The 22,236-nt window shown below is 42.6% G+C and overlaps 1 protein-coding gene across 14 annotated transcripts in view; it reads right to left on the reverse strand.

Moving 5' to 3' along the window:
- DLG1 (discs large MAGUK scaffold protein 1) overlaps positions 1-22,236 on the reverse strand; it is a 427,573-nt gene that overhangs the window by 11,880 nt on the left and 393,457 nt on the right. For all 14 annotated transcript variants that reach the window (XM_084638865.1, XM_084638863.1, XM_084638875.1 and 11 more), the window contains 5 exons: positions 21,484-21,525; positions 9,985-10,035; positions 5,826-5,927; positions 5,373-5,545; positions 3,148-3,257 (listed from right to left, as the gene is read on the reverse strand). In XM_084638865.1, coding sequence (XP_084494991.1) covers positions 3,148-3,257; positions 5,373-5,545; positions 5,826-5,927; positions 9,985-10,035; positions 21,484-21,525 — 478 coding nt within the window. The remainder of the gene's footprint in view (positions 1-3,147; positions 3,258-5,372; positions 5,546-5,825; positions 5,928-9,984; positions 10,036-21,483; positions 21,526-22,236) is intronic.

Raw genomic sequence — 22,236 nt, forward strand, 5'->3', positions numbered from 1 at the left:
GGGCTACTAAACAACTTTGTAAAGTCTCAAAAGTTCAGGATGGTGACTCTGGCAGCTATAATCCTTTCAGTAGAGGCAGGAGATTGGTTTTTGGCCCTCCACCTACAAGATGCTTATATCCATATAGCCATACACCCACAGTTCTCCTTCACATAAAGAACTCCCTTGACTGGTAGAAAAATCAACTCAACGTTGGTGCAGGCATTCCTTTCGTTTACCCAACTCTAGCAACAACTGTGACAACATATGCATCCCTATTGGATTGGGGAGCTTACCTCGATACACTCATGGCTCAGGATAGATGGTCACCTCAGGAAACCACTCTCCACATGAACCTGTTGAAACTCAGGGAAGTCTGGACTGCTTGCCTTCATTTTCTATCCCTCATCAGGGGAAAATCAATCAGGATCACGATAGACAACGTGGCCTGCATTTTCTAGATCAACAAAAAAGGAGGAGCACGATCTCCCTCCATGTGCACAGAAGCAATAGAGTAAAGCCCAACAGATCCAAATTTCAGCCATCTATCTCACTAGTGTTCAGAACACCACTCCACTGCCTATACTATAAGCAGGCATTTCTCCCAGGACTGTGAATGGGAACTGGAGTCTCAGTTTCTCCATGGTATATTCCAAAATTGGTGATTTCCAGAGGTGGGACCTCTTTGTTACCTCCAGGGGACCACTTGTACCCAATGCCATGGGCTCCCCTCAGCCACTTGGCCCCTCCTTTTGGCTCTGCTGAGGCTTATGGGACTCCTATTGCAGATGCCACAACTCCATTTTTGAGTCACACCACACATTGCCTACTCAGCATCCACTGGATCCATCAAAATACAAGGAGGAGGATGTTGATCTGCATCCTCAGGTACTGATGGTACTAACAGAATCTCATCCTCATCTCTGGATGAAGCAGTCACTCTATCCTCACCATCTCCACCAGGCAACCAGAGACAGTACTAGGAGCTACCTCAGAAGATAGCCAATAACCTTGAGATCTCATTAGCGAAGGTCCAGGACCCACAACACTGACTCCTGGATATTCTGCAGCCTACAGGTCCTAGCAAGGTGGCACTCTCAGTTAATGAGTCCATCTTGGAGCCAGCTAGAGTGGACTGGTATACCCCAGCCTCTTGCACTGCCATACACAAAGGGTTGAGAGATAATATTTCATGCCCACCATGGGAGCCAAATTTCTTTTCTCCCTCCAGCACTCAACTCTCTGGTGGTACAAGCAGCAATGGAGAGAAAAAGGTCACAACATCAGAAGACCACTCCACCTGACAAGGGTTCAAAGAGGTTGGACCTTTTGGGAAGAAAGGGGTGTTTTGTTTTGTTTTCCTCTGGAACCCTGCAGTTCTGTGTCACTATCAGGCCTTGTTAGCAAAATATGATTTTAACAATTACTCCAGACTCGCAGACTTTAAGACAAGCTTCCCAATCAGGATAGATCCCCATGAGTGGGCTGTGAAGAGGAACAACATTAATCCTCTCGATACTTATCTACTAACTAGCTAGCTCACAACTATCTCATACACACTAGTACTAAACTATAAACAAGAAGCTAGCCAAGGCATGCTCAAGGCAGACACAGTAGGGTTCCATCTCCGGCTGAGGGGTTGAGAAGGATCTAAGGACAGTTCACCTGTGCAGGCCTATAAAGTCTGCAAGTCTGGGTTCTTCGGTGGTGTGTGGCACAAGGAGGTATAGGACATATATAGGCCAAATTGATTCTGCTAACAGAAAATCTCCAATCAAGGGCTCGAGAAGTGCATGTGCACATGAAGGGACTAGAGTGGAGCACCCCTAGATACACTACTCAAAGAAGAAAAGATGGTTCCTGTCTCACTGAAGTAGTCTCATCTTCCAGTGTGGCAATGTCCCTGGAAGGATCAGGCTAGAGAAGAGAGAGTGACTGGGGGAGAGGGAGATAGATATCCTCCAGGGAAGTGTAAGTGTCCATCCATTCTGGTGTTTTGGGTGTTCCGATGAATGGGACTGACAGTTCCGATGTGTCCCAAAAGATTGCAGTTGGGTGGCCCTTTGAGAGACGGGCCAGTACCGCCGAAGAGTCAGGTCCTGCACTCTTAGATGGAGCTAGCAGATGTCAGTCCTTGTGCTTAGGAGTCAGAGCCACTGATGGATCCTTTTTCTTTTGCACTTTACCCTCCTGACTCAGGGTTTTCAGTGTTCCTGAGCCTTTAGGATCTACATGTGAAGGCTTACCCGACCTGATCAGGAAGGGATCTCATCTTTTATGAACAGATCTGGATGGGGATCTGTCCTTGTGACTGTGAGAGTGCAGCCTACTTTCACTGGAAGCATTGCATGAGGAGTCCTTGAGCTTAGCAGCAGTAGTCTCAGCTCCCAAGCTCGTGCTTGGAGGGACGCTGTTTGCCTCTTGAGGCCAGTGTAGAGTGCAAGCATCCTGCCTCGCATCAGAGTGTGGTCTCAGCCTTTTCCATAAGGTGTTTCTTCAGTTGAAGCTCAGAAGCTTTGCGTGTTCACGGAGGAAAGGAAAGACAGATACTGCACTTTGCAGATACCCAAATGGTAGAGGCAGCTTTGGTGTTCGTTGTTCACAGTGAAGGAGCAAGGGCAAGAGAGAAACTTCCTGAAATCCAGGACACTGGGCATAGTCCCAGACTCTGGAGAGGGACTCCCCAGTATGGGAAAAGAATTATACTAACTATACTATATTAAGTAAAACTATTTACTATATCTATTTATAGGCTATACAGAGAAAACTGGAGAAATCTGTGGACACAGGGATTCTGACTCAGGTCATGCAGCTGTAAGAAGGAACTGGGGAGGATTTAGCTTGCACTGTCTCCTATGCCCACAGTCTGGAGCAAAAGGAGAACTACTGTGCATGTTTGGGCCAATGGATGCGGCTTGTTAGAATTTCCAGTCTCTGGTGGATGGCAAGTATGAGTACCCAACTGTGAAATACATATAGGAACTAGGAATTGAAGAACCACCCAGCCTTAAAATCCCCTTGGGAATTCAATGTAGAAAGTTACATACACAAAACAATTTTTTTTAAAAGTGGGTTTTATATTATCTTTCAAATGATTTATAGATATGTTTTAAAAAACCTTCACCATCTTCGAAACAATTGAGCTTCAGGTACATTGTTTTTACTCACATGATGTTTTCCACTGATTTGGGTTTAATAAAAATGGAGATTGGGTACAGCTGGGCTATCTGCAACCTCTTGATCGCATTGCCAGAGACATCAAGAATGCAGTGTTTCCCCTAAAGCAGAAGGGGGCGGGGGAGAAGAAGGGAAGAGCAAAAAAAGTAAAGTCCTCAAGTTACACATGTGCATATTACATGCAATTTAGAAGTGAAAGCCTGGCCCCAATGAAATCAGTGGGAGTTTTGCCATTGACGTCAATGGAATCAGGATTTCATCATCCTAACAGTTTCCAGTTGCTGTCAAATTTATTTCAGTAGTACCCACTGATTAAAAAAATTATATCTAAGGATAAGGCATTATTCCAGTCAAAACTCCAGCCTTTAGAGTTGTGTTGGCCTTAACTAATTCTAATTGAATACGGGTTGATAACACTTTGCTTTATAACTGGAAGTGACACTGGCCTAGCTGTACAATGCCCTATTTTTCACATATCTGTCACATATGTAATGCAGTGTCAGTATTTCAAGAAATTACCTTGCCTTTTAATATTGGTTGGGGATTTTATTCTCTCAGTTTTAAATATACTAGAGAGTTGCACATTTTGTTCCTTCTAAGCACACTAGGCTTAGTGAATAGCACATACCAGGTGCTCCTTGCATTCCTCCATTTGTCCCACAAACTCCATAGGTGTCACCCACCTTTCTCCCTTTATTTCAGGGAAGTCTGTCCCAATGTAATCACCTTCACTGTTAAAATTTGTGCCTTATTTCTAATCTGAATTTGTCTTCGATTTCCAGTCATTAATTCTTCTTATGCCTTTCTCCACTGGATTAAATAGCCCTTTAGTACCTGGTATTTTTTCCCCATAAAGGTATTAATACACTAATCAAATTACTGCTCAATTTTTTTTGCATTTCATTTTGCATGTAGTCCTTTAAATCTCACACAGTAAGGCTTTTTTTTTGCAGCTTCTGAATAATTTTTGTTTTCCTTCCATACACTCTCCAATTTTTCAGCATCCTTTTTAGGATGTGGACACCAGAACTGTATGTAGTATTCCAGAATTGATCTTTCCTATTCTGTATACAGAGGTGAAATCACTTCCTTACTTTTGCTCACAATGCTCCCGTGTTTATATAGCCAAAGATTGGATTAGCTCGTTTTGCTACAGCATTGTATTGGAAGCTTATGTTGTTTGTTTACTATGATCCCTAAATCGTTTTCATGCATTTGGCTTTATTAAAAACACATTTTGTTTGCATGGACGCAGGTTATCAAGCACTTCAGACAGTTCTGTATATTACTGCCCTGTCTTCATCATTATTTACCATTCCATCAATCTCTATCATCTGCAAATTTTATGTGCATTGATTTTACATTTATTTGCAGTGAAAAATATTGAATAATGTCAGGCCTATCAACAATCTCCATGGAACTCCATTAGGAACACCCCCATTCGATGATAGCTGCCCTCTGACTACTATTTTTTGATATCTATCAGCTAGTTCTTAAACCAGTTACCGTGTACTTTACTGAAATTGTATAGTGCTTAGTTTTTAATCAGAATGTCATGCGGTACTAAGTCAAGTGCCATTCAAAGCTCTAAGTATATCACATCTCTGCAGTTACCTTTATCAACCAAACGTGCAGAATGCAAGTTTGAAGAAGATGGAGTACGTGTTGCTTTTTGGTATTTATTAGAGATGGATTACGAAGTGTTAGGAGCGTGTTACTGACAGCACTGTAGGCAATATGAACATTGAAAGGAATGCCAGGGGTCTTTCCCCTTAACTTCTTATTTCCATTCTTTTAAGGTTTTGGGTGGATGAGGTGTATCCTGATGTAACTTTGTCATTAAATGCACTTTTTGTTTGTGAATAGACAAGGTCTTAGTAATATGAGATGTCACTGTATCACTCTGCTGTTAAATCCTTGCTAGAGAAAACAGATCTTTGTGTGTGAAGGAGCAAGGTTTTTCTGTACATAATCGTATTAAAATAGTGGATAGAATTGGTTGTGTGTATATGTATGTGTGTGTGTGTGTATGTGTATATATATATATATGTATATATATAGTATTCCTATTCTCTGTTTATAATTCTATGTATTTATGCTATTTATTATGCATGTTCAGAGGAGCATGGTATATAAATGAGGACCTACCCATATAGCTGTGAAACTTAAAAATATAAATTCAAAAAATAGAAGTCAGACACTAGCACTAGATTTACCTTTTCTGCTACTTCCCGCACTGACTGGACACTTGTTCCATAAAGGTGATTGTTGTACTGGCCAGCCTCAATGAATTTGTGATCCTGAATATCCTTCTCCATTTGCTCTCGAGAGGTGACAAAGTGGTAATCCCGTCCATCCACCTCATAATCTCGTTTTGGTCTGGTAGTATCTTTAAAGATAAGTAAAAAGCTCTCTAACAAAGCTACAACTTTCACCACAAATTAAATGTTTTCTACAATACTTGGTGGCAAATATTTCCAGAGAATGTCTTCCATTTATACTTTAAAATTGTTAAATGAGAAATGGATACAAATTTCACACTTAAATAATTCTAGGAGGTAAAGACATGTCACAATATAAAAATTATTGAACTCAACACAGAGAGGTCACAGTAGGACTATGACAGAGCTTATTTGATTAAATTCGCTATGGTATTTGCTGGGACTTACGTGGAACGCATGATCCAAATTTGTCTGGAAATTCTGAGATTAAATCATCATTTATTCTGTCTTTCATGGGTCCCAAAACAATCACTGGCCGAGTGTAATTGACTGTTAAAGATAGATTGATAATGTTTCTTCATTATAGTCTGATCATTAAAACACCTTCAAATTTCACCAAAACAAGCTTTATTATAATTCTGATTATAGATTAGTTATATTATATTATACCATTAAGATACAGTTAAAACATACAAAATTTATTCCTGGTGGGAGAAATTATTGAAGGTTGTAGGCCAATTTATACTCCTGGGGGAATTCTGTGTCACTGCGTGTACAAAGAATTCATGTTCCCTGCAGATTTCTTTGCTTCTCCACATAAAAAATGACTTTCTGACAGGGTAGCAAAGGGAAGCTGCAAGAGCAGTCATGCACCACTCCCTAGCAGCGCAGGTACATCGTTTCAGGCAACTGGCAGAGAGATAAATCACCGCAGGGCTGGGGACACCCCAGCCAGTGGCTTCTATCCTGAACCAGGATCAGCTACTAATCCCAGCTGGGCTGGAGGCAGGAGAGGACAGGACTTCCTCTTCCCCTGCAAGGAGTTGCTTGCGCTGTGTCAGACCCACCTCCAGAAACCTCCCCCAGCTGCAGGAAGCTCAGCATCCTCCCCTGCTTCCTGCCCCCATCTCTTCTCAGCTGTGGGGCGAGGGGTCACTGTACAGGGAGCTGCTCCCCCATCCACCTAACCCCCCCGTTCATCTGGACCTCCCATACCCAGACACCCTTGCCAAGCCTCAGCTGGTACATCCAGAACTCCCCTAGCCCTCCATACCTAAACTTCACCCCACTGAATCTCAACCCCTGCACCCAGATCCCCTACCACCCAACCCTGCACCCAAACCACCCCCCACAGAGCTCCCTGCAATCAAACCCCACCCTGATGAGCTGTACCCCTTGCACCACCCTGAGCCCCCACATGCAGAACCCCACACCACTGAACCCAACTAGCTGCACCCAGACCCCCACCAAACCCAACTTCCCCAGCACTGAGACCCCCACACCCAGACCCCCCTGCTGAGCCCCAACCACCTTCACCTGGAAGCCCCTTGCAGAGTCCCATTGCCCCTGCACCTGGAACCCCCAATGAGCCTCTGCGCATCCAGATCTCCCCACATCTAGACCCTGCACTCAGTTGCCTGCACCCAGATTGTTCCACACAGAATCCTTTCACCTCACACCTGGATCTCCCAACACTGAGCCTGCCTGCTCCACACCTGGTGTGCCTGGCACAGAGGGGCAGGGCCCGAGGGTGTGCCTGGGGCAAGCCCAGGTCTTGTGCTGTGTCAGCGTTGGGTGAAGCCTCACCGCTGAGTCCGTACCCTGGGGATGGGGGGGCTGCAGGGTTATTTTTATTATTTTTGTTATTTAGTAACAAATAAAACTAGCAGAATTTTACAATATTATGCACAGAATTTTTAATTTTTTGGCACAGAATGCCCTCACGAGTAAATCTATACTGAAGTCAATGTGAGCTGCTGAGTGCTCCACAGCTTGGAAAAATTTATCACTTATTTACATGGTAAAGGGCAAGATTTTCAAAAGAGCTCATCATCCATCAGCTACATTTATGAATCTAAATATAGTTGCTGTATTTTCAGACTTGCTATTCTGAGAACAATGGGACCTGCAAGATGCTGAGTCTGACAAACATTGCAAATATCTTTGGGGACCAAATTGTATTACGTGTATGAACGGTTTATGTATGCAGCTCTGCGATGGCAGGGAGAGTTGCCAGAGCTTTACCAGGAACTATGACCAGTGGGGGATGATTAAGGTGAATCCCTTAGTCTTAAATACCTCCAGAGAGGTACCATTCCCTGGGGAGGCTTGCATATAATGGTTCAAACCGGATTTTGCAGACACCAACAGAAAAAGAAAGGGCTTTTGATTTAAAGCCAGATTTAAACTGACTCAGTGCCTTCTTTCTGATCCAGCAAATGGACAGGACCCTCTTGTCCAAGGGCCCCCAACTCCTGCGGAAGGCTTGGAAAGACTTTGGCCTATTAGGGCCCTTTAAGAGAGACGGGTAACCTCTCATAAGCTTTTAGCATGTGTATCAGAACTTTTTTTTTTTTTTTAAAAATTCTCTTTAATGATTTTACCCTAAGAATAAAGATTCTTGCTTAGAAAGAGCTGTGTAGTAACTTGTAACTGCTGGCAATGCCCTCATAGCCCTCGAAGAGAGAAAGCAAAGCATAAGTGCTGGCCTAGAGGCAAACTGGCTCGCTGGGGATATTGCAGTGTAAGGCAGGGAGCTGTGCAGCCTTAAAACACCAGTTAGAAGGGAGAGAGATATGGGTCTCCACACAAGAGAGGTAATGGCCAGGAGTCAGAAACCTTAAGTGGGTGCCATTGAGGGATCATGGAGGGAGAATTCAGGTGCAGTTATCTTGACACTGAGCATGATGCTGATTCTGAGAAATCTTAGGTACTCTGAAGACTCCCCCTGAAGATCTCTGAGGATCAGGATAATTTTTAAAAGTACAAAAGCTTTATTTTGCTATAACTTTAAAGTGGACACTTTATTTCTGATGTACTTTACAAATGCTATTTTAATTATATACTGCACATGCAGAGTATTCTGAACAGACAGCCCTTTTACTTTCAGATTACAAATATCTGGTATAGATCCCGAACAACTCAACACCCAGTACCTCAGAAAATCAGTCCACAAATCTATAGCTATTTGCCTTTGTTCTGACCCCTTTCTAAGTCTGCAAAGAATGAAATGGTGGTTGCACCTAGACATAACTTAAAAATGTTAAAAAGCTGAGCAGGAATTTTGGCCAGTTCAAAATTAATTGTTATCCTATTAAGTTTTACAACATTTTGACGCTCCTCCCCATTTTCAGACACATTTTTGAAGCAAATGAAAGTGGTCATGCAAAAATGCTGGGGTGGAAAGGGATATTTAGAGTAGGAACAAATAGCCTCCCTTTTTCACTAAAAGTTTTCAAAAACCAAAACATTTAAAATATTTAAATGTTTCTGTGAAAAGTTCAATTTTTGAAAAATAGTCAAATTCAGTGGAAAAAAATATTTTTACCAGCTACAGTTGGAACTTTAAACAGGTCAATAATTCAGTGAAATATTACTTTTTTTTTGCTGTTCTGGAACCGGGAAATGGAATTAGAGCAGATTGGAAGATATTAGAATATTTAAAAATAGGTAACCAAGCTCTAGGATCTGATAGGATTCAAATTCAGATAAAACTCTTAAAAATAAATTATCCCTGTGTAAAGTCAGTGGTGTATAGATATTACTAGCGACTAGCACTCATTAGTATTAGTGCCATTATAATGTATATACTGGAATAATATTGTAATTCATATACTGTATAATAGATTTTTGGGGTGTTAAGTGTAATGTCAGTGTCTAGGGCAAGGGTGGGCAATCTTTTTGGCCCGAGGGCCACATCTGGGTGGGGAAATTGCATGCAGGCTGGGGTGGGGGTTGACGTACAGGATGTGTGGGATGGGGGGAGTGCAGTGTGCAGGAAGGGGCTCAGAGCAAGAGGTTGGGGCAGAGGAGGGGTGCGTGGTGTATGAGGGGGCTCAGGGAAGGGGGTTGGGGTGCGGGGTGCAGAGTGCAGAAGGGGGCTCAGGGCAGGGAGTTTGGGGTGCAGGGTGCAGCAGGGAGTTGGGGTGCAGGAAGGGTTTGGGCTCCAGCCCGGCACCTCTTACCAGGAGCGGCTTTGGCGTGGCAGCGACGTGCATCGGTGCTAGGGCAGGCTCCCTGCCTGCCTGCCCTAGCCCTGCACTGCTCCCGGAAGTGGCCAGCACCACGTCCCTGCAGCACCTGGTGGAGTGGGGCAGAGGGGTCCGCATGCTGCCCTTGCCTGTGGGTGCCTCCCCTGAAGCTCCCATTGGCTGTTGTTCCCTGTTCCTGGCCAATGGGAGCTGCGGGGGGCGGTGCTGGCTGCTTTTGGGAGCGGTGCGGGGCCTGCGGTGCCATGGGGTGGCAATCCTGTGGTCTGGATCCAAAGCCCCGAGGGGCCAGATCCGGCCCATGGGCCGTAGTCTGCCCACCCCTGCTCTAGGGACACTTGGAACATTTTGATATCTCAACAAATATATATTTTTTAAATTTAATAGGTTCTACAAACCTTCCTGTTGGCTGACTGGTTCGTAAGACAGGACGTATTCTTCTTGTCCACCTAAAAATTTAAACACATACGTAAGGAAATTTGCTGAAGTGGTAAGCAGCTTTTGTTTTAAAAAATTTGGCATACATGTAAAAAATTTTAGTCCTTTAATGAAAGAAAATTAGATCAGAAAATCCTCAACAAAATATATGTCATGATAATACTGATGAAGGAAGTTCTCTATAGAGTGATACATCAGAAAAACCACAAAGATAATCCAAACAAAAATTTTGTAATAAAATGGACATACCCGTTTTATTAAATACATAAAGTGTGAATAACCTTATTTACAGCATGAAGATTTTTATGGGAAATGCTGTAAATTTACATGAAGCATGAGATAAGAGAAGTTTTAGGCACTATTAAATGCCCTTGCAAATGTTTTACTGAACACAATGCATGCATGCTGTCATTCATTGCTAGATGCAGAAGCACTTGCATTGAGATCCTTTCTACACTAGAAGGGCCAGCATTTAGACTGTAGATTTTCTTGTTTTATATTTAAACAAAAAATGCCCAAAACTTGTATACAAATGTCTTAAGCTGTTGTATAAGCTTTTTCATAAATTGATATTTAGCCAAAATATCTTTATATAGTACAGTTCTTAATTAAGAAAAGGCATTTTTATACTGTATATGCAAAATAATGCTTATCAACACATTTTATTTGTGACAAAGGAATTTTAAATTTGAACTAGGAAAGATGTAAATACTGAAACTGTTCTCAGCTCCAGAAAGCACATCAGCAGTGAATGAGATAAAAACATAACTTAATACTGACCTTCAACAGCTGCAAGCTTTTAAAATGTCAAATGCAAGGATCTGAAATATACTTCAGCTGCCATCACTGCACTATTAAAAAGTTTAGTGTTCAACATGATGAAAAGCTCTCACAACAAAATTTTATTAAAATCTATTAATCAAGTCAACTAATTGACAGACTATAAAATTAAAAATTTAAAAGCTAGAAATTCAGATTACACATTAATTATTCTTTAAACAAGATATCCTTTTGAATGTTCAACTAATACAACTAATTTGCTTGGCTAATTTTTGGAGAATTCACTGAAGTTCACCAGACACATTTATGTGTAATAAGTGATCCTAATGCTGCTACAATGCAATTGTATATCAATGGATGACATCTGAAGGTCTTTCTAAATTCATATATTGCTATAAATATTCCCCTACCCTCTTTTATTTCAAAGCAAAGAGCATGCTTTTTTAAAAAAAACGAAGTTTGTAATCTCAGAGGAAATGGACATTACTTACCTCCCACTGGAGGTTCTTCAAGATGTGTGGTCCTATCTGTATTTCACACGTGGGTCTGTATGGACACCAGGCACCTGAGTCTGGAAATTCTAGCAAATAGGGTCCATTGGTCCACACATGTGCCACAGATTGTCTTGTGCTCTGAACCGAGGGCATAAAGGGCAGCACAGACTGACACCTGTCCAGTTCCTTTTCTTAGCGCAAATCTAGACATGATCCACAGCAGAGGGGGCAGAAGGGACAGATGGCAGATAGAGGACCACACATCTTGAAGAACCACCATTCCAGTTATAAGTAACCAACCTCCATTTCTTCTTCAAGTGATGTCCTCTATGTGTATTCCACATGTGGGAGATTAGCAGGCAGTATTCAAGGAGGAAATGATGGGATGCAGATGTTATGGCTTTCTGCAAGATTGCTGTCCTCACAGCTGTATCTGTAGTAGAAGACTGGACCAAAGCAGTGTATTGTAAAAGCCTGTAAGGAGCTCCAGGTAGCTGCCCTATATTTTTCTACTAAAGGTATGTCTCACAAAGATGCTGTAGAGGTTGCTTGTACTCTGGTGAAATGGGCTGTCACTAGGGCATCACTTGGGATCTCAAGCAGGTGGCTGTGAAGTATAAAAAATTTACCTCATGTTTCCCAAAATTTTACCAAATAGCATCAGCTTTGCATGCTAACTAAAACAGCAATTCTGCAGCAGATTGGAGTGTCTTGTTCTGTGGGGTGGGGGTGACTAGAATCCACACCTGGTATGGAGGCCATGCAGGCAGGAGGTGGAGTTTAGGGGCTGGGGGTGTAGAGTAGGATGAAGAGACTTGGCAGGGGGGAGGTAGATCCCAGCAGAGGGATAATGTTGGGGTAGACACCCTGAGATTGGGTCGTGGGTATAGAGGATGGAGTTGGGTGAGCCAAGAGGGGTAGGGGACGGACCTTAACAGATGTAATAGGATTGGTGGTTTTCTGTGCCATTCCCCCACCCCATGGTAGCATCCTCTGGTGGCCAGGCTGGGCCCTTCACTCCAGCCAAATGCCTGGGACTAAGCCAGCCCAGCCCTGCCCCATGCTGCCTCAGGCATTACTAGGAGATGGCAGCAGAGTCCTGGGTGGCACCTGCACAGGCTGTGCAATAAAAAAAGGCCTGGCAGTGGCAACCCTGTTCCCCAGGCCATCACCCCAGTACCCCTTTCCCAGAGCCCGCTCCAAGTCTTCGCGTTACCTCTTCTCTACAGACAGCATGCAGGGAAACCTAGAAAGGCAGCACCACCCCTGCTGACCATTAGTAGTAGCAGCCCGAGCGCCTCTGCCACTGCCGGGGGAAAGGAGGGAAAGGGAGCCTTACCTGCTCCGCACTGCCCTGCCTCTGAGGCCACCCCAGCAGCAGAACTACCAGTCTGGGGACACTGTTCTACCAAATCTGCCAGGAGTGAGTGTTGGGGGAGGGCTTCACCCCCTCCACTCCCTGCGGTGGCACTCAGGCTCTCTCTGCCTCTGTGGGAGGGAAGGGGAGAATGCGAGAGTTGATAGCTAAGGGTAATGCAGGCTGAAATCCATTTAGAGAGCCTCAGGGCAGATACAGCTTGACTCTCTACCTCTCTGTTCTGGTAATAAAAAGCCTGGTTGTTTTTCTAATTGCTTTTGTTTTTTGCAGATAAAAGGCCAGTGCCTGTCTGATGTTTCAGGAGTGAAGACTTCACTCCTCACTGGAGGCCTGCAGCTTTGGAAAAAATATCAGTAAGTAGTTAGTTTGACTGATAAGAAACTCTGTAATTACTTTAGGGAGAATTTTTGGGAGAAGGCAAAGAAAGACCTTTGCTTTATGAAAAGTAGTAAATAGTGGATCTGCCATGAGTGCTCCCAGCTTGCTCACCCTTCTGGTTTATGTGATGGGGCCTAGGAAGGCAACTTGCATCCTGTGGTGGGTGGCTAATAATTTGAAAGGAAGTTTAGTAAGAGCTGACAGAAGGAGGTTGAGGGCCCACTGAAACATTGGCCTTACCAATTGTGGAAAAGATCTAACAAGTCCTTAAAGGAATCTAGTTGTCAGAGGATGAGTGAAAATAGTGTGATCCTCAATAGGAGGCTGAACAGCACTGATTACTGTCCGATGGATCCAAAGCTAACAGAGAGAGACCTGACATCTTAAGAGTAAGTAGGTAATTTAGGATAGCAGGGATCCCAGCAGACTCTGGAGATAACTGGTGTTGTCATGACCAAGAGGAGAAATGTTTCCATTTGGCTTAATAACTTTTTATAGTCGAATCCTTTCTGCTCTGGTTGAGGATGGACTGAACCGCTATTGAGCATGAAAGCTCTACATGTGATGTCTATCCAAATACAATACCAGGCCTTGAGTTGCACTGGCACAGGTTTGGGATGCCTTATTGTGCCATTGTATTAAATCAACAGATCCAGAAATGGTCAGATGTCTATGGGTGGACAGGTCAAAATTCTCAGGAGGTCTGAGAATCAGCCCTGACTTGTCCAACTGAGCTCAATAAGGATGACCTGAGCTCTGTCATGACAGATCTTTTGCAGGACTTGTGGTATCAGAGGGACCGGATAGGAGGTCCCTCCAGGGTAATAGAAGGGAGCTGCCCTTTGAGCCTAAGCGCAGAGCATTCTGGAGTAGTAAAAAAGACGTTTTCTGTTCTCTTTTGAGGCAAACAGATCCCATGACAGTGTTTTCCCTACTGGCTGAAGATGTTGTTGAGAACAAAATTGTGAATCTCCCACTCGTGGTCTGTTGAAATATATCTGCTGAGTGTCTGCTAGGGAGTTCTACATGCCTAGTAGATACACCGCTAAGAGAGCGATGTGATGTCTGATAGTCAACGTCAAGTTGGTGTATCTCCACATGGAGAGGGAGTGATCTTGTTTCTCCCCTGCTTGTTTACACAGAAGACAGTTGACATATTATCTGATATTACTTGCATGTGACAGGATCGGGAGCAGAAGGAATGCAATGCAGGTCCAACGGACTGCCCTTAGTTCCAGTAAGCTGATGTACATCCCAGCCTCTTGATGGGTCCAAATCCTGGTGTGGTATGATTGTTTGTTTGTAAGAGCTCCCCAACCCAATATGGAGGCATCCGACTATAGTTGCCTCTGATATAGGAGTCAGGAAAGGAAATTCCATCCCAACTTTCTCCAGCTTTGTCCACCAGGTGAGAGAGACCAAAACCTTGTCTGGAACTGTTACTTTGGCACTGACTTTGTCTTCTTCTGGTGAGTACATGGATTGAAGCCAAGTCTGTAAACAGCAGAGTTGGAGCCTGGCAATTGGTGTAATGTGGATTCATGAGTCCATGTGGCCAAGGAGGGACAGGCAAACCCTGACAGTGGTATGAGGTTTGAGGGTGATGTGACATTCTCCACTCCAAGTACCTGATACTTACCATATTGATGTAATTATATGTTTTGTACAAAGTATGCCTTGTGAGGTATCATTCTAAAAGTCTTGATCTGCTAAACATTAATATATCATTGGATTGTATGTGCTGTCATTGTATGCGAAGTTATAAATTTTGGCTATGCATGTGTTATTGAAAGATGTTGTGAAGTTGGAAACACCCAGAACTAGCCTTTCAGGTATCTAGACAGTGCTAGTGGCCCATCAACAAAGACAGTGGACCATAGAAGAGCATATTCTCAGACAGCCTATGGATAATGGATGCTGTGACTCAGCAAGGCATGCAAGGGCATGTGACCAGACCACATGACACTGAACTCCATTTTGGTACCTGTATTTTTCCACAAAGGGGCTGGTAACTTGGCTTAGAACAAAGGGGAGAGTCTTGCCATATGGAGAGACTATGAAAGATGGGGAGCGACATCATTTTGGAGGCTCACTCCCCACACAAGAGAACACCTGGAAACACCTGAAGAACAAAGACTGAACTGGGAGAAGTGCTGGTCCCAGGCTAAAGTGATTTCTAGCCTGTGTATAGAAGCTTGGTGGACTGCTTGTATCATCAGTCAGGGTGAGATATTGCTGATTCAAATCCTATCTAGTATATTAGGCTTAGATTGCAGTTTTGTTTATTTGCTAGGTAATCCACTTTGATCTGTTCGCTATCACTTAATTAACTACAGAAAGATAGATTTTAACTTGTTTTGTTTTATCTTAACCAGTGTGTTTTTGAGTGAAGTGTTTGGGAAAAATCTCAGCTCAGTTAACAAAGGCGTTGTGCATATTCCTCTCCACGTAGAGGGAGAGGCGAACTGGATAATACATTCATACTGGTCAGGTTTTTGACCAGGGCAGGACGGTACAGCTCTGAGGTCCTAGGCTGGGGATTTGGGGGTATTAGAGAGGGTAATAGCCTCCTATTGTTGATTCATGCAGTGGCTGGACAGAGCCGGCATGCAACTGCAGCTGGGTATGTCCCTGCCTGTGTGACTGCTGGTGGGAGTGTAGGACTAGGAGTGGTCTGCAGCTTGTCACAGCAGCACAGTGCGAGAGGAAACCCAGGCTGGTAAGTCAGAGGGCACAGTGGTACCCCAGTTCCAGTCGCACTCTCGGGGTGACTCGTCACCATGGTAAATATGGGGTACTTTGGAGTGCAGAATGTCAAGGTGATGTGTTTTATTAGATTGCTCATGATGTGGAATCACTCAGTGGGAAGATAGGCTCTTGCTGCAGTCAAATCCATGGTTGCTCCTATGAAGCCCAAGGTCCTCATAGGCGTCAGAGTAGACTTTTTGTAGTGATGGAAATTCCCAGGGAAGATGGAGTAGGAATGCTGTTGCTGACTAGCCTTCTGTGATGGACCTGTCTGTCGGAAGCCAGTTATTGAGATACAGAATGATAGTAAAACTATTTCATCTCATCCAAGCTGCTACTACCGAAAGAACATTTGTGAAGACTCTGAGTGATGCAGCTAGCGTGAATAGAAGGACTCTGAATTGGAAATGGTCCTGCCCAATGAAGAATCTAGGAAATCTTCTGTGAGAAAGGTGAATATCTGTATGAAAATGAACATCCTTCATGTTGAGGGCTGCAAACTAAGTGCCCTCTTCCAGAAAGGGGATTATTGATGCCAGTGTGACTGTGAGAAATTTCCAGATGAATACATTCAGTTGGCATAAGTCGAGAATCAGTCTCCTTCCATTGGATTTTCTTGGGACCAAGAAATATGGCGAGTAGAACCCAGTCCCTTGATACTGAGGAGGCACTGGTTCTAAAGCCTCTTTCTGAAGAAGAGAGTTTACCTCTTGACGCAGAATTTCCTCATGAGCGTGGTCCCTGAGAAGGGGCCCGAAAGGTGGTTTGTGGTGGGCAGGCAAGATAAACTCAATTGCACAGTGTTGGTGGTTATGATGTTTATTACTCACCTGTCTATAGTTATTTCTGCCCAGTTGAGAGCAAAGTAGTAAGGTGACCACCAAAAGCAGGGGGAGTAATGATGCATGGCATCAATGTCAGCATGCTGTCCTCAACCGTATCATCTAAAGAACCCTTTGGTTATTGGGTGGTGGTTGTAGAGGTAGAAGCAGCCATATATCTAGGTCTTTGAGTCCTTTGCATCTTACATGGAGGTTCATGTGACTGATGATAGAACACCTAAGGAGGTGGTCTGGGTGTATAGTGTTGCTTATGATGATTCCTCTTGGGGGCTGGGGTGTAAATGTCCAGGGACTATAAGTTTGTTCTAGGGACTTTTAGAGTGCGCAAAGACTTCTCAGTGTTTGCATTTAAAAAGGCTAGACTCACCAAAGGAAAGGTTCTTGCTGGTATTCTGGACATCCTTGGGGAACCCTGAAGATTGCAACCATAACTCCTTAGGACTACAACTGTGTTGATGGCTCTAGAGATAGTATCAGCTGTGTCAACTGCCCCTTGAAGTGATGTTTTGGTCATCAGCCTGCCTCTGACAATGAGGGCTTGGAACTGGGCTCTGTCTTGCTAGGGAAGTTTGCCTTTAAATTCTGTACGTTTGGCATAATTAAGGAAATTATATTTTGCATCATTGCCTGGTAGTCAGCAGCTCTGAATTAGAGACTAGCTGAAGAGAATACCTTCCTACCCCAAAGGAAGAGGCATTTAGTGACCTTATTAGTTGTGGGATTATTGGAATACTGAGCCCTGGACTTCTCTGTAGCTGATTGCACAGGTGTTGGGTACTGGATGGGTAAATATGGATTTAGCCCCTTTTGCTGGTACAAAATACCATTTCTCAGCTCTCTTTGGGGTAGGGCAACAAAAGGCAGGGGTGTGCCACAGTGATCTGGTGAATTTCATGATGGCTTGGTTAAATGGAAGGGCCACCCTCGAAAGGCCAGAGGGCTGGAAGGTGTCCAGTAGGCCCTGTTGTGTGTCTTGAATCTCTCTGATGTATCTGCAGCTCAGCTGCTACCCTTTGCAACAACTCCTGGTACAATTTGTGAACATCAGGTGGACAGTGGGATGAAGGGGCAACTGGCTCATCCAGTGAGGAGGATGATATACCATACAGACCAGACTTGATGTCTTCTTCCTCCACAAATTCTGATGGAGCCAGTTGTTATTGGCCAGGAGAGGATTCCTGCACACATCCCAGGCCTCTGTTGTACGGATCCTACAAGCCCCAATAAGACAAGCAGAGATCATCCAGAGGGGGAGGAACCAATGGCATCAGGTACCAGTAGTCCCCTGGAAAACCATATTTGGAAGGAGGCGGGAGATTCCAATACCTTTTTCGATCTCTGACTAACCTTCCTCCCCTTTTGGGGGTGGGTGGAGGAGCCTCATCAGGAGCATCAGATTCACTTGACATGATAGGCACCTGTCCTACTGGCAGCATCGATGGAACCAGTGGGAGGACGTTAGTTATAGACATCATAGGGGCTGATATTCCTTCCCTCAGGGTGGTTTCCCTGGGTGCAGGAATGTCTCTACAAAGAGCTGGATCTGATAGCAAGGGAGATTGTGGGCAGGACTAAGTGAAGATACCTTCCAGCGAGGTGAAGTTTTCAGTCCTCCTTGGTACCTGGGGGGCTCCTGAGGAAGGTAACAGTGGATCAAAGTCATCCATAGGTCTAATGTTTGGGGGATCCTGCATGGAGAACATTGGAGCTGTAGGATGGGATCCCAGCATTGAAAGCCCAGACAGACGCATTGAGTTCCACTCCTCAAGTTTGTAGGATGGATCCAAAGCCAGAACCAATAACATCAGATCCTTCTCCTTCCATGCCTTTCGTTCTTGGACAGAAGATTTAGGGCTCACTGACTTTGACTGAGATGGAGAGGGGTCCTCTCTGAGACATATCTGGACAGAAATATGACTATGTTCATGACCTGTAGTCTCTTGGGAGAGTTTGTTAGGCTTAAGAGTTTTTGCCTCAACTCTGGAGCTTGCGCTCAGAGGGGTACTGCTCATTATTTGAGGTTGTTGTATGGGGTGGAGATGGGGTGTCTCCCTGGCCTGAATCTGAATGGGGTTTCAGAGCCTGCTCTATGAGGTGCTTCCACAGATGGAGCTCTCATCCGTCCTGAGTTCAGGGAGGGAAAGAATGGCAGATACTGCACTTTGTGGCAATATCCCAGCGCCAGTGGTCATCTCTGATGGAGAAGGAATGGGAACAGGGGAGACAGTTCTTGAACCCTGGAACTCTTGGCGTAATCCTCCTTCAGAAGGAGAAGCATCCCAAAGTGGGGAGTAACTAAAAACTAACTGTAAACTATAAAATATTAAAATACTAACTACTAAACTGTTTACAAATTGTATTTTGTTTCACAAAAAAAGGAAGACTGAAATGGACATGGGATTTCAACTCAGGTCTTATGGCAGTAATGAGGAACTGGAGAGATGTTAATTCGCACTGCCCCTTCATGTCCTCAATTTGGAGCACAAGGAGATCTATTGTGCATGTGTAGATACTGCTCACTCGAATTTCTGGACTCAGATTCATAGATACCCATGTGTGGAATACACATAGGGACCATCACTTGAAGAAGAACTGTCTTTTATTTTATTTACTTTGTGGTCCGAGTCTATTATAGCAATAGATGAGTGCACATCAGTTTGAATTTTTTTCTTAGTAGTTAAGACAAGAAACATGCAACTTGGATAACTGAACACCTCAAAAAATAACTCATGCAAATGGACTTAGAGAAAGACAGTATATACTTTCAGAACCTCTTTTAGGCTAGAGAGAGAAACAAAGTCACTCAACTATCAACTCAGCTATAAGGGACTCCAGCTAATATGTAACGAAATACTTTTTGAAAGAAATCACTTTGCTATAAAGTCAAAAATCAGTTAAGCAAAACATTAAACAGAAACAGAAATAGCAAATATAAACAACCCACTGGTTGAGGGCAAAAAGTATATATTGTCAATACTGTTGAACACTTTAGAAAAACAGATATTAATAGAATGGACCTTTTGAACAACCATACTCATCTGTAATCAAGATAACTTTCATATTAGACAGCAGAAAGAAGAAATTAAAGAGGTAACTTTAATAAAAATAATCATTGCTTAGAATTACACATTCTGTCAAATTCCACAGAACATTTATACTGTGCATAAAGTTTTTGCCAATGAAGAATAAAGCCCAAATATCATCACCTATAATGAATCACCGATCATAATAGAAGCAGCACTGATGAGTGACTGGAAAACGTAAGAAAACAGCAGCTTTCAAGAGACACTGGCAGGTTAATAAAACCCAGTTTTTTAAGAGTAAATTTACCTATGTGGCTAACATTACCAATTAGTTAACTTTTCTTCATCCTTGCTGTTTCTATTTTGTGTTACTCTGTTTCTACAATACACAGACTAGTCAGTTTCGCTTTTGTTAATAGTTTCTTATCAATTTCACTTTCACTTTCTCAAGAGTGCATCAATATCAGGGTTGCAAACACAGAGAATACTTGTTTGCTTAAAATATTTTCTATTAATGATATTTCTATTAGTAAAATTTTGTTTTGTACCAAAATTGACTTGGCAGTGTCCATTTAAAAGGATGCAGAGCTCCCAAACTCATTTACCTGTTGACCCATTCCCCTACCGTCTGTCCAAACTCTATAACAACAGTTACTAAAATATCTTTCAGGAATTTATACTTGGCAAACAGACAACAGGTGGTGAGCCGTGACTAAAACTCACAGTACAAAGGTATGCCTGTCTGTTTTCTTCTTCAGCTTTATCTAATTTCCTGTATGTTTCATCTATCTGTTCTATTGTACCCTATGTCTTAATCCCAAAAATCACTGTGTTTGGGACAGTCCTGTGCCTGCTTGGAGCCTTAGTAATTTTGTTGGGTGGGAGTCTGGCCATATGAAATAAATTTCAGGATCGAAGCCCTGAATAGTAATCACTTTGGGAAAGGGACTATCTTTTTAACACTACTTTGTTCAGTGCCTAGCACAATGGGGCCCTAAATCCCTGTGTGGGCCTTAAGGTTCTACTGTAATAAAAACAACAATACTTAAACTCAGTCTAGTCTTTAAAATGTATCATGCAATTAGAATGACACAGTCCAGGGGTTTCATTTAACAACATTAATTCTGGTGCTAAATACCAGTAATCTATTGTATAGCCTTTGAAGACAACTCAAAATAAGCAGCCCTATTTCACAAAACTACTAAGTAAAAGCTCGAAGAGAAGTAGAAATGAACGCTAACTTACCCTCACTTTCATTTAAAATATTTATATATCACACTTTTAAAAAAACAAGTATTCCATATTTAAGCGTGCAATGACACATTGAATTTATCAGCTTACATTGTTAGTACAAAACTTACTAAGTGCTTGTCTACAGAAGAAAGCTGCACCAGTTTAACCAAATGTGATATTTTAAACTGATTTAGTTAAACTAGTACAAAAGATCAAGTGGACCCTCTTACTTCAGTTTAAACCAGGCTGATCTTGATTCAGTTTAAGTCAATTAGTCACTCTTATATCAAAATAAGAATGTTCACAAAGGGTTTGCACCAGTTCAACTAAATCTATTAGTAACAATCTATTTAAGTAAAAATGGTGCAACTTTGTGTTGACAAGGCCTAAGTACACTCAGTTATATAAACAGAAAAATTCTCAGCAACTCATCTGAGCAGATAAAATAAGACCACCTGATCAGCTCCAACTGCAATCCATGTTTATGTATCACGTGAATATCTGGAAAAAAAATACCCAGACAAACCCAAACTTAAAGGTAGTAACAAGGATTCAAAATAAAGAAGGAACTTATAACACTTACGGTAACTACTTTCACTATCGCTGGCATTAGAAGTTACATGTTCTGAAATTGCAACAGAATGGAAAAATAATGAAAACACACTAAATGATGGGGGTTCAAAAGAAAAACTGACAAACATAATCAAGATGAAAGACAATACTGACACTGATCAAGGATATGAGACCCATAGATAATGCATATAAAAGTCTTAAGGTATTTCTGATAGCTCTAATCATTTAGCTCAATATTACACAAAAAGAACTGTAGTAATAAAAAGGAAACCATTAAACATTGTTCACATAAAAGTAAGACTATGAAAAAAATATAAATCCATGTTTCATGCCCAGTCCTGCAATCCTTGTGCATTTACCTCATGAGGAATTTTTGCTGTGCAAAAGCTGAAGGACCCTATCTTTAAGGTATGTTATTGTCCAAGCTTGTTACTAATGTAGGATGCACTCTAGAGACATGTCACTAATCTGCACGGAGAGTCTAGCAGCAGAAAATAATGGAGTATACACTGAATATAGCAATTAGTTCAGTAGTAGATACTTTACTTTTTATGCTATGTTAATTAACCATTTATAATTTATCTGAGGTGCACTGCAGAATTAAGATCTACTTTGTTTTCTGTTTTGCTTTGAAGAACGTAACAGTCTTGTGCTGAGTATCAATGTGGAACTCACGCTTTTCACATAATAACCAACCCATTTTATGGGTTGTTTATCTTAATAAAAATGTGTTGTGTGGTTTATCTTAATTAAAAATGACTGA

The sequence above is a fragment of the Lepidochelys olivacea genome (assembly GCF_965140295.1).
Source record: "Lepidochelys olivacea isolate rLepOli2 genome assembly, chromosome: 9".
Taxonomy (NCBI): Eukaryota; Metazoa; Chordata; order Testudines; family Cheloniidae; genus Lepidochelys; species Lepidochelys olivacea.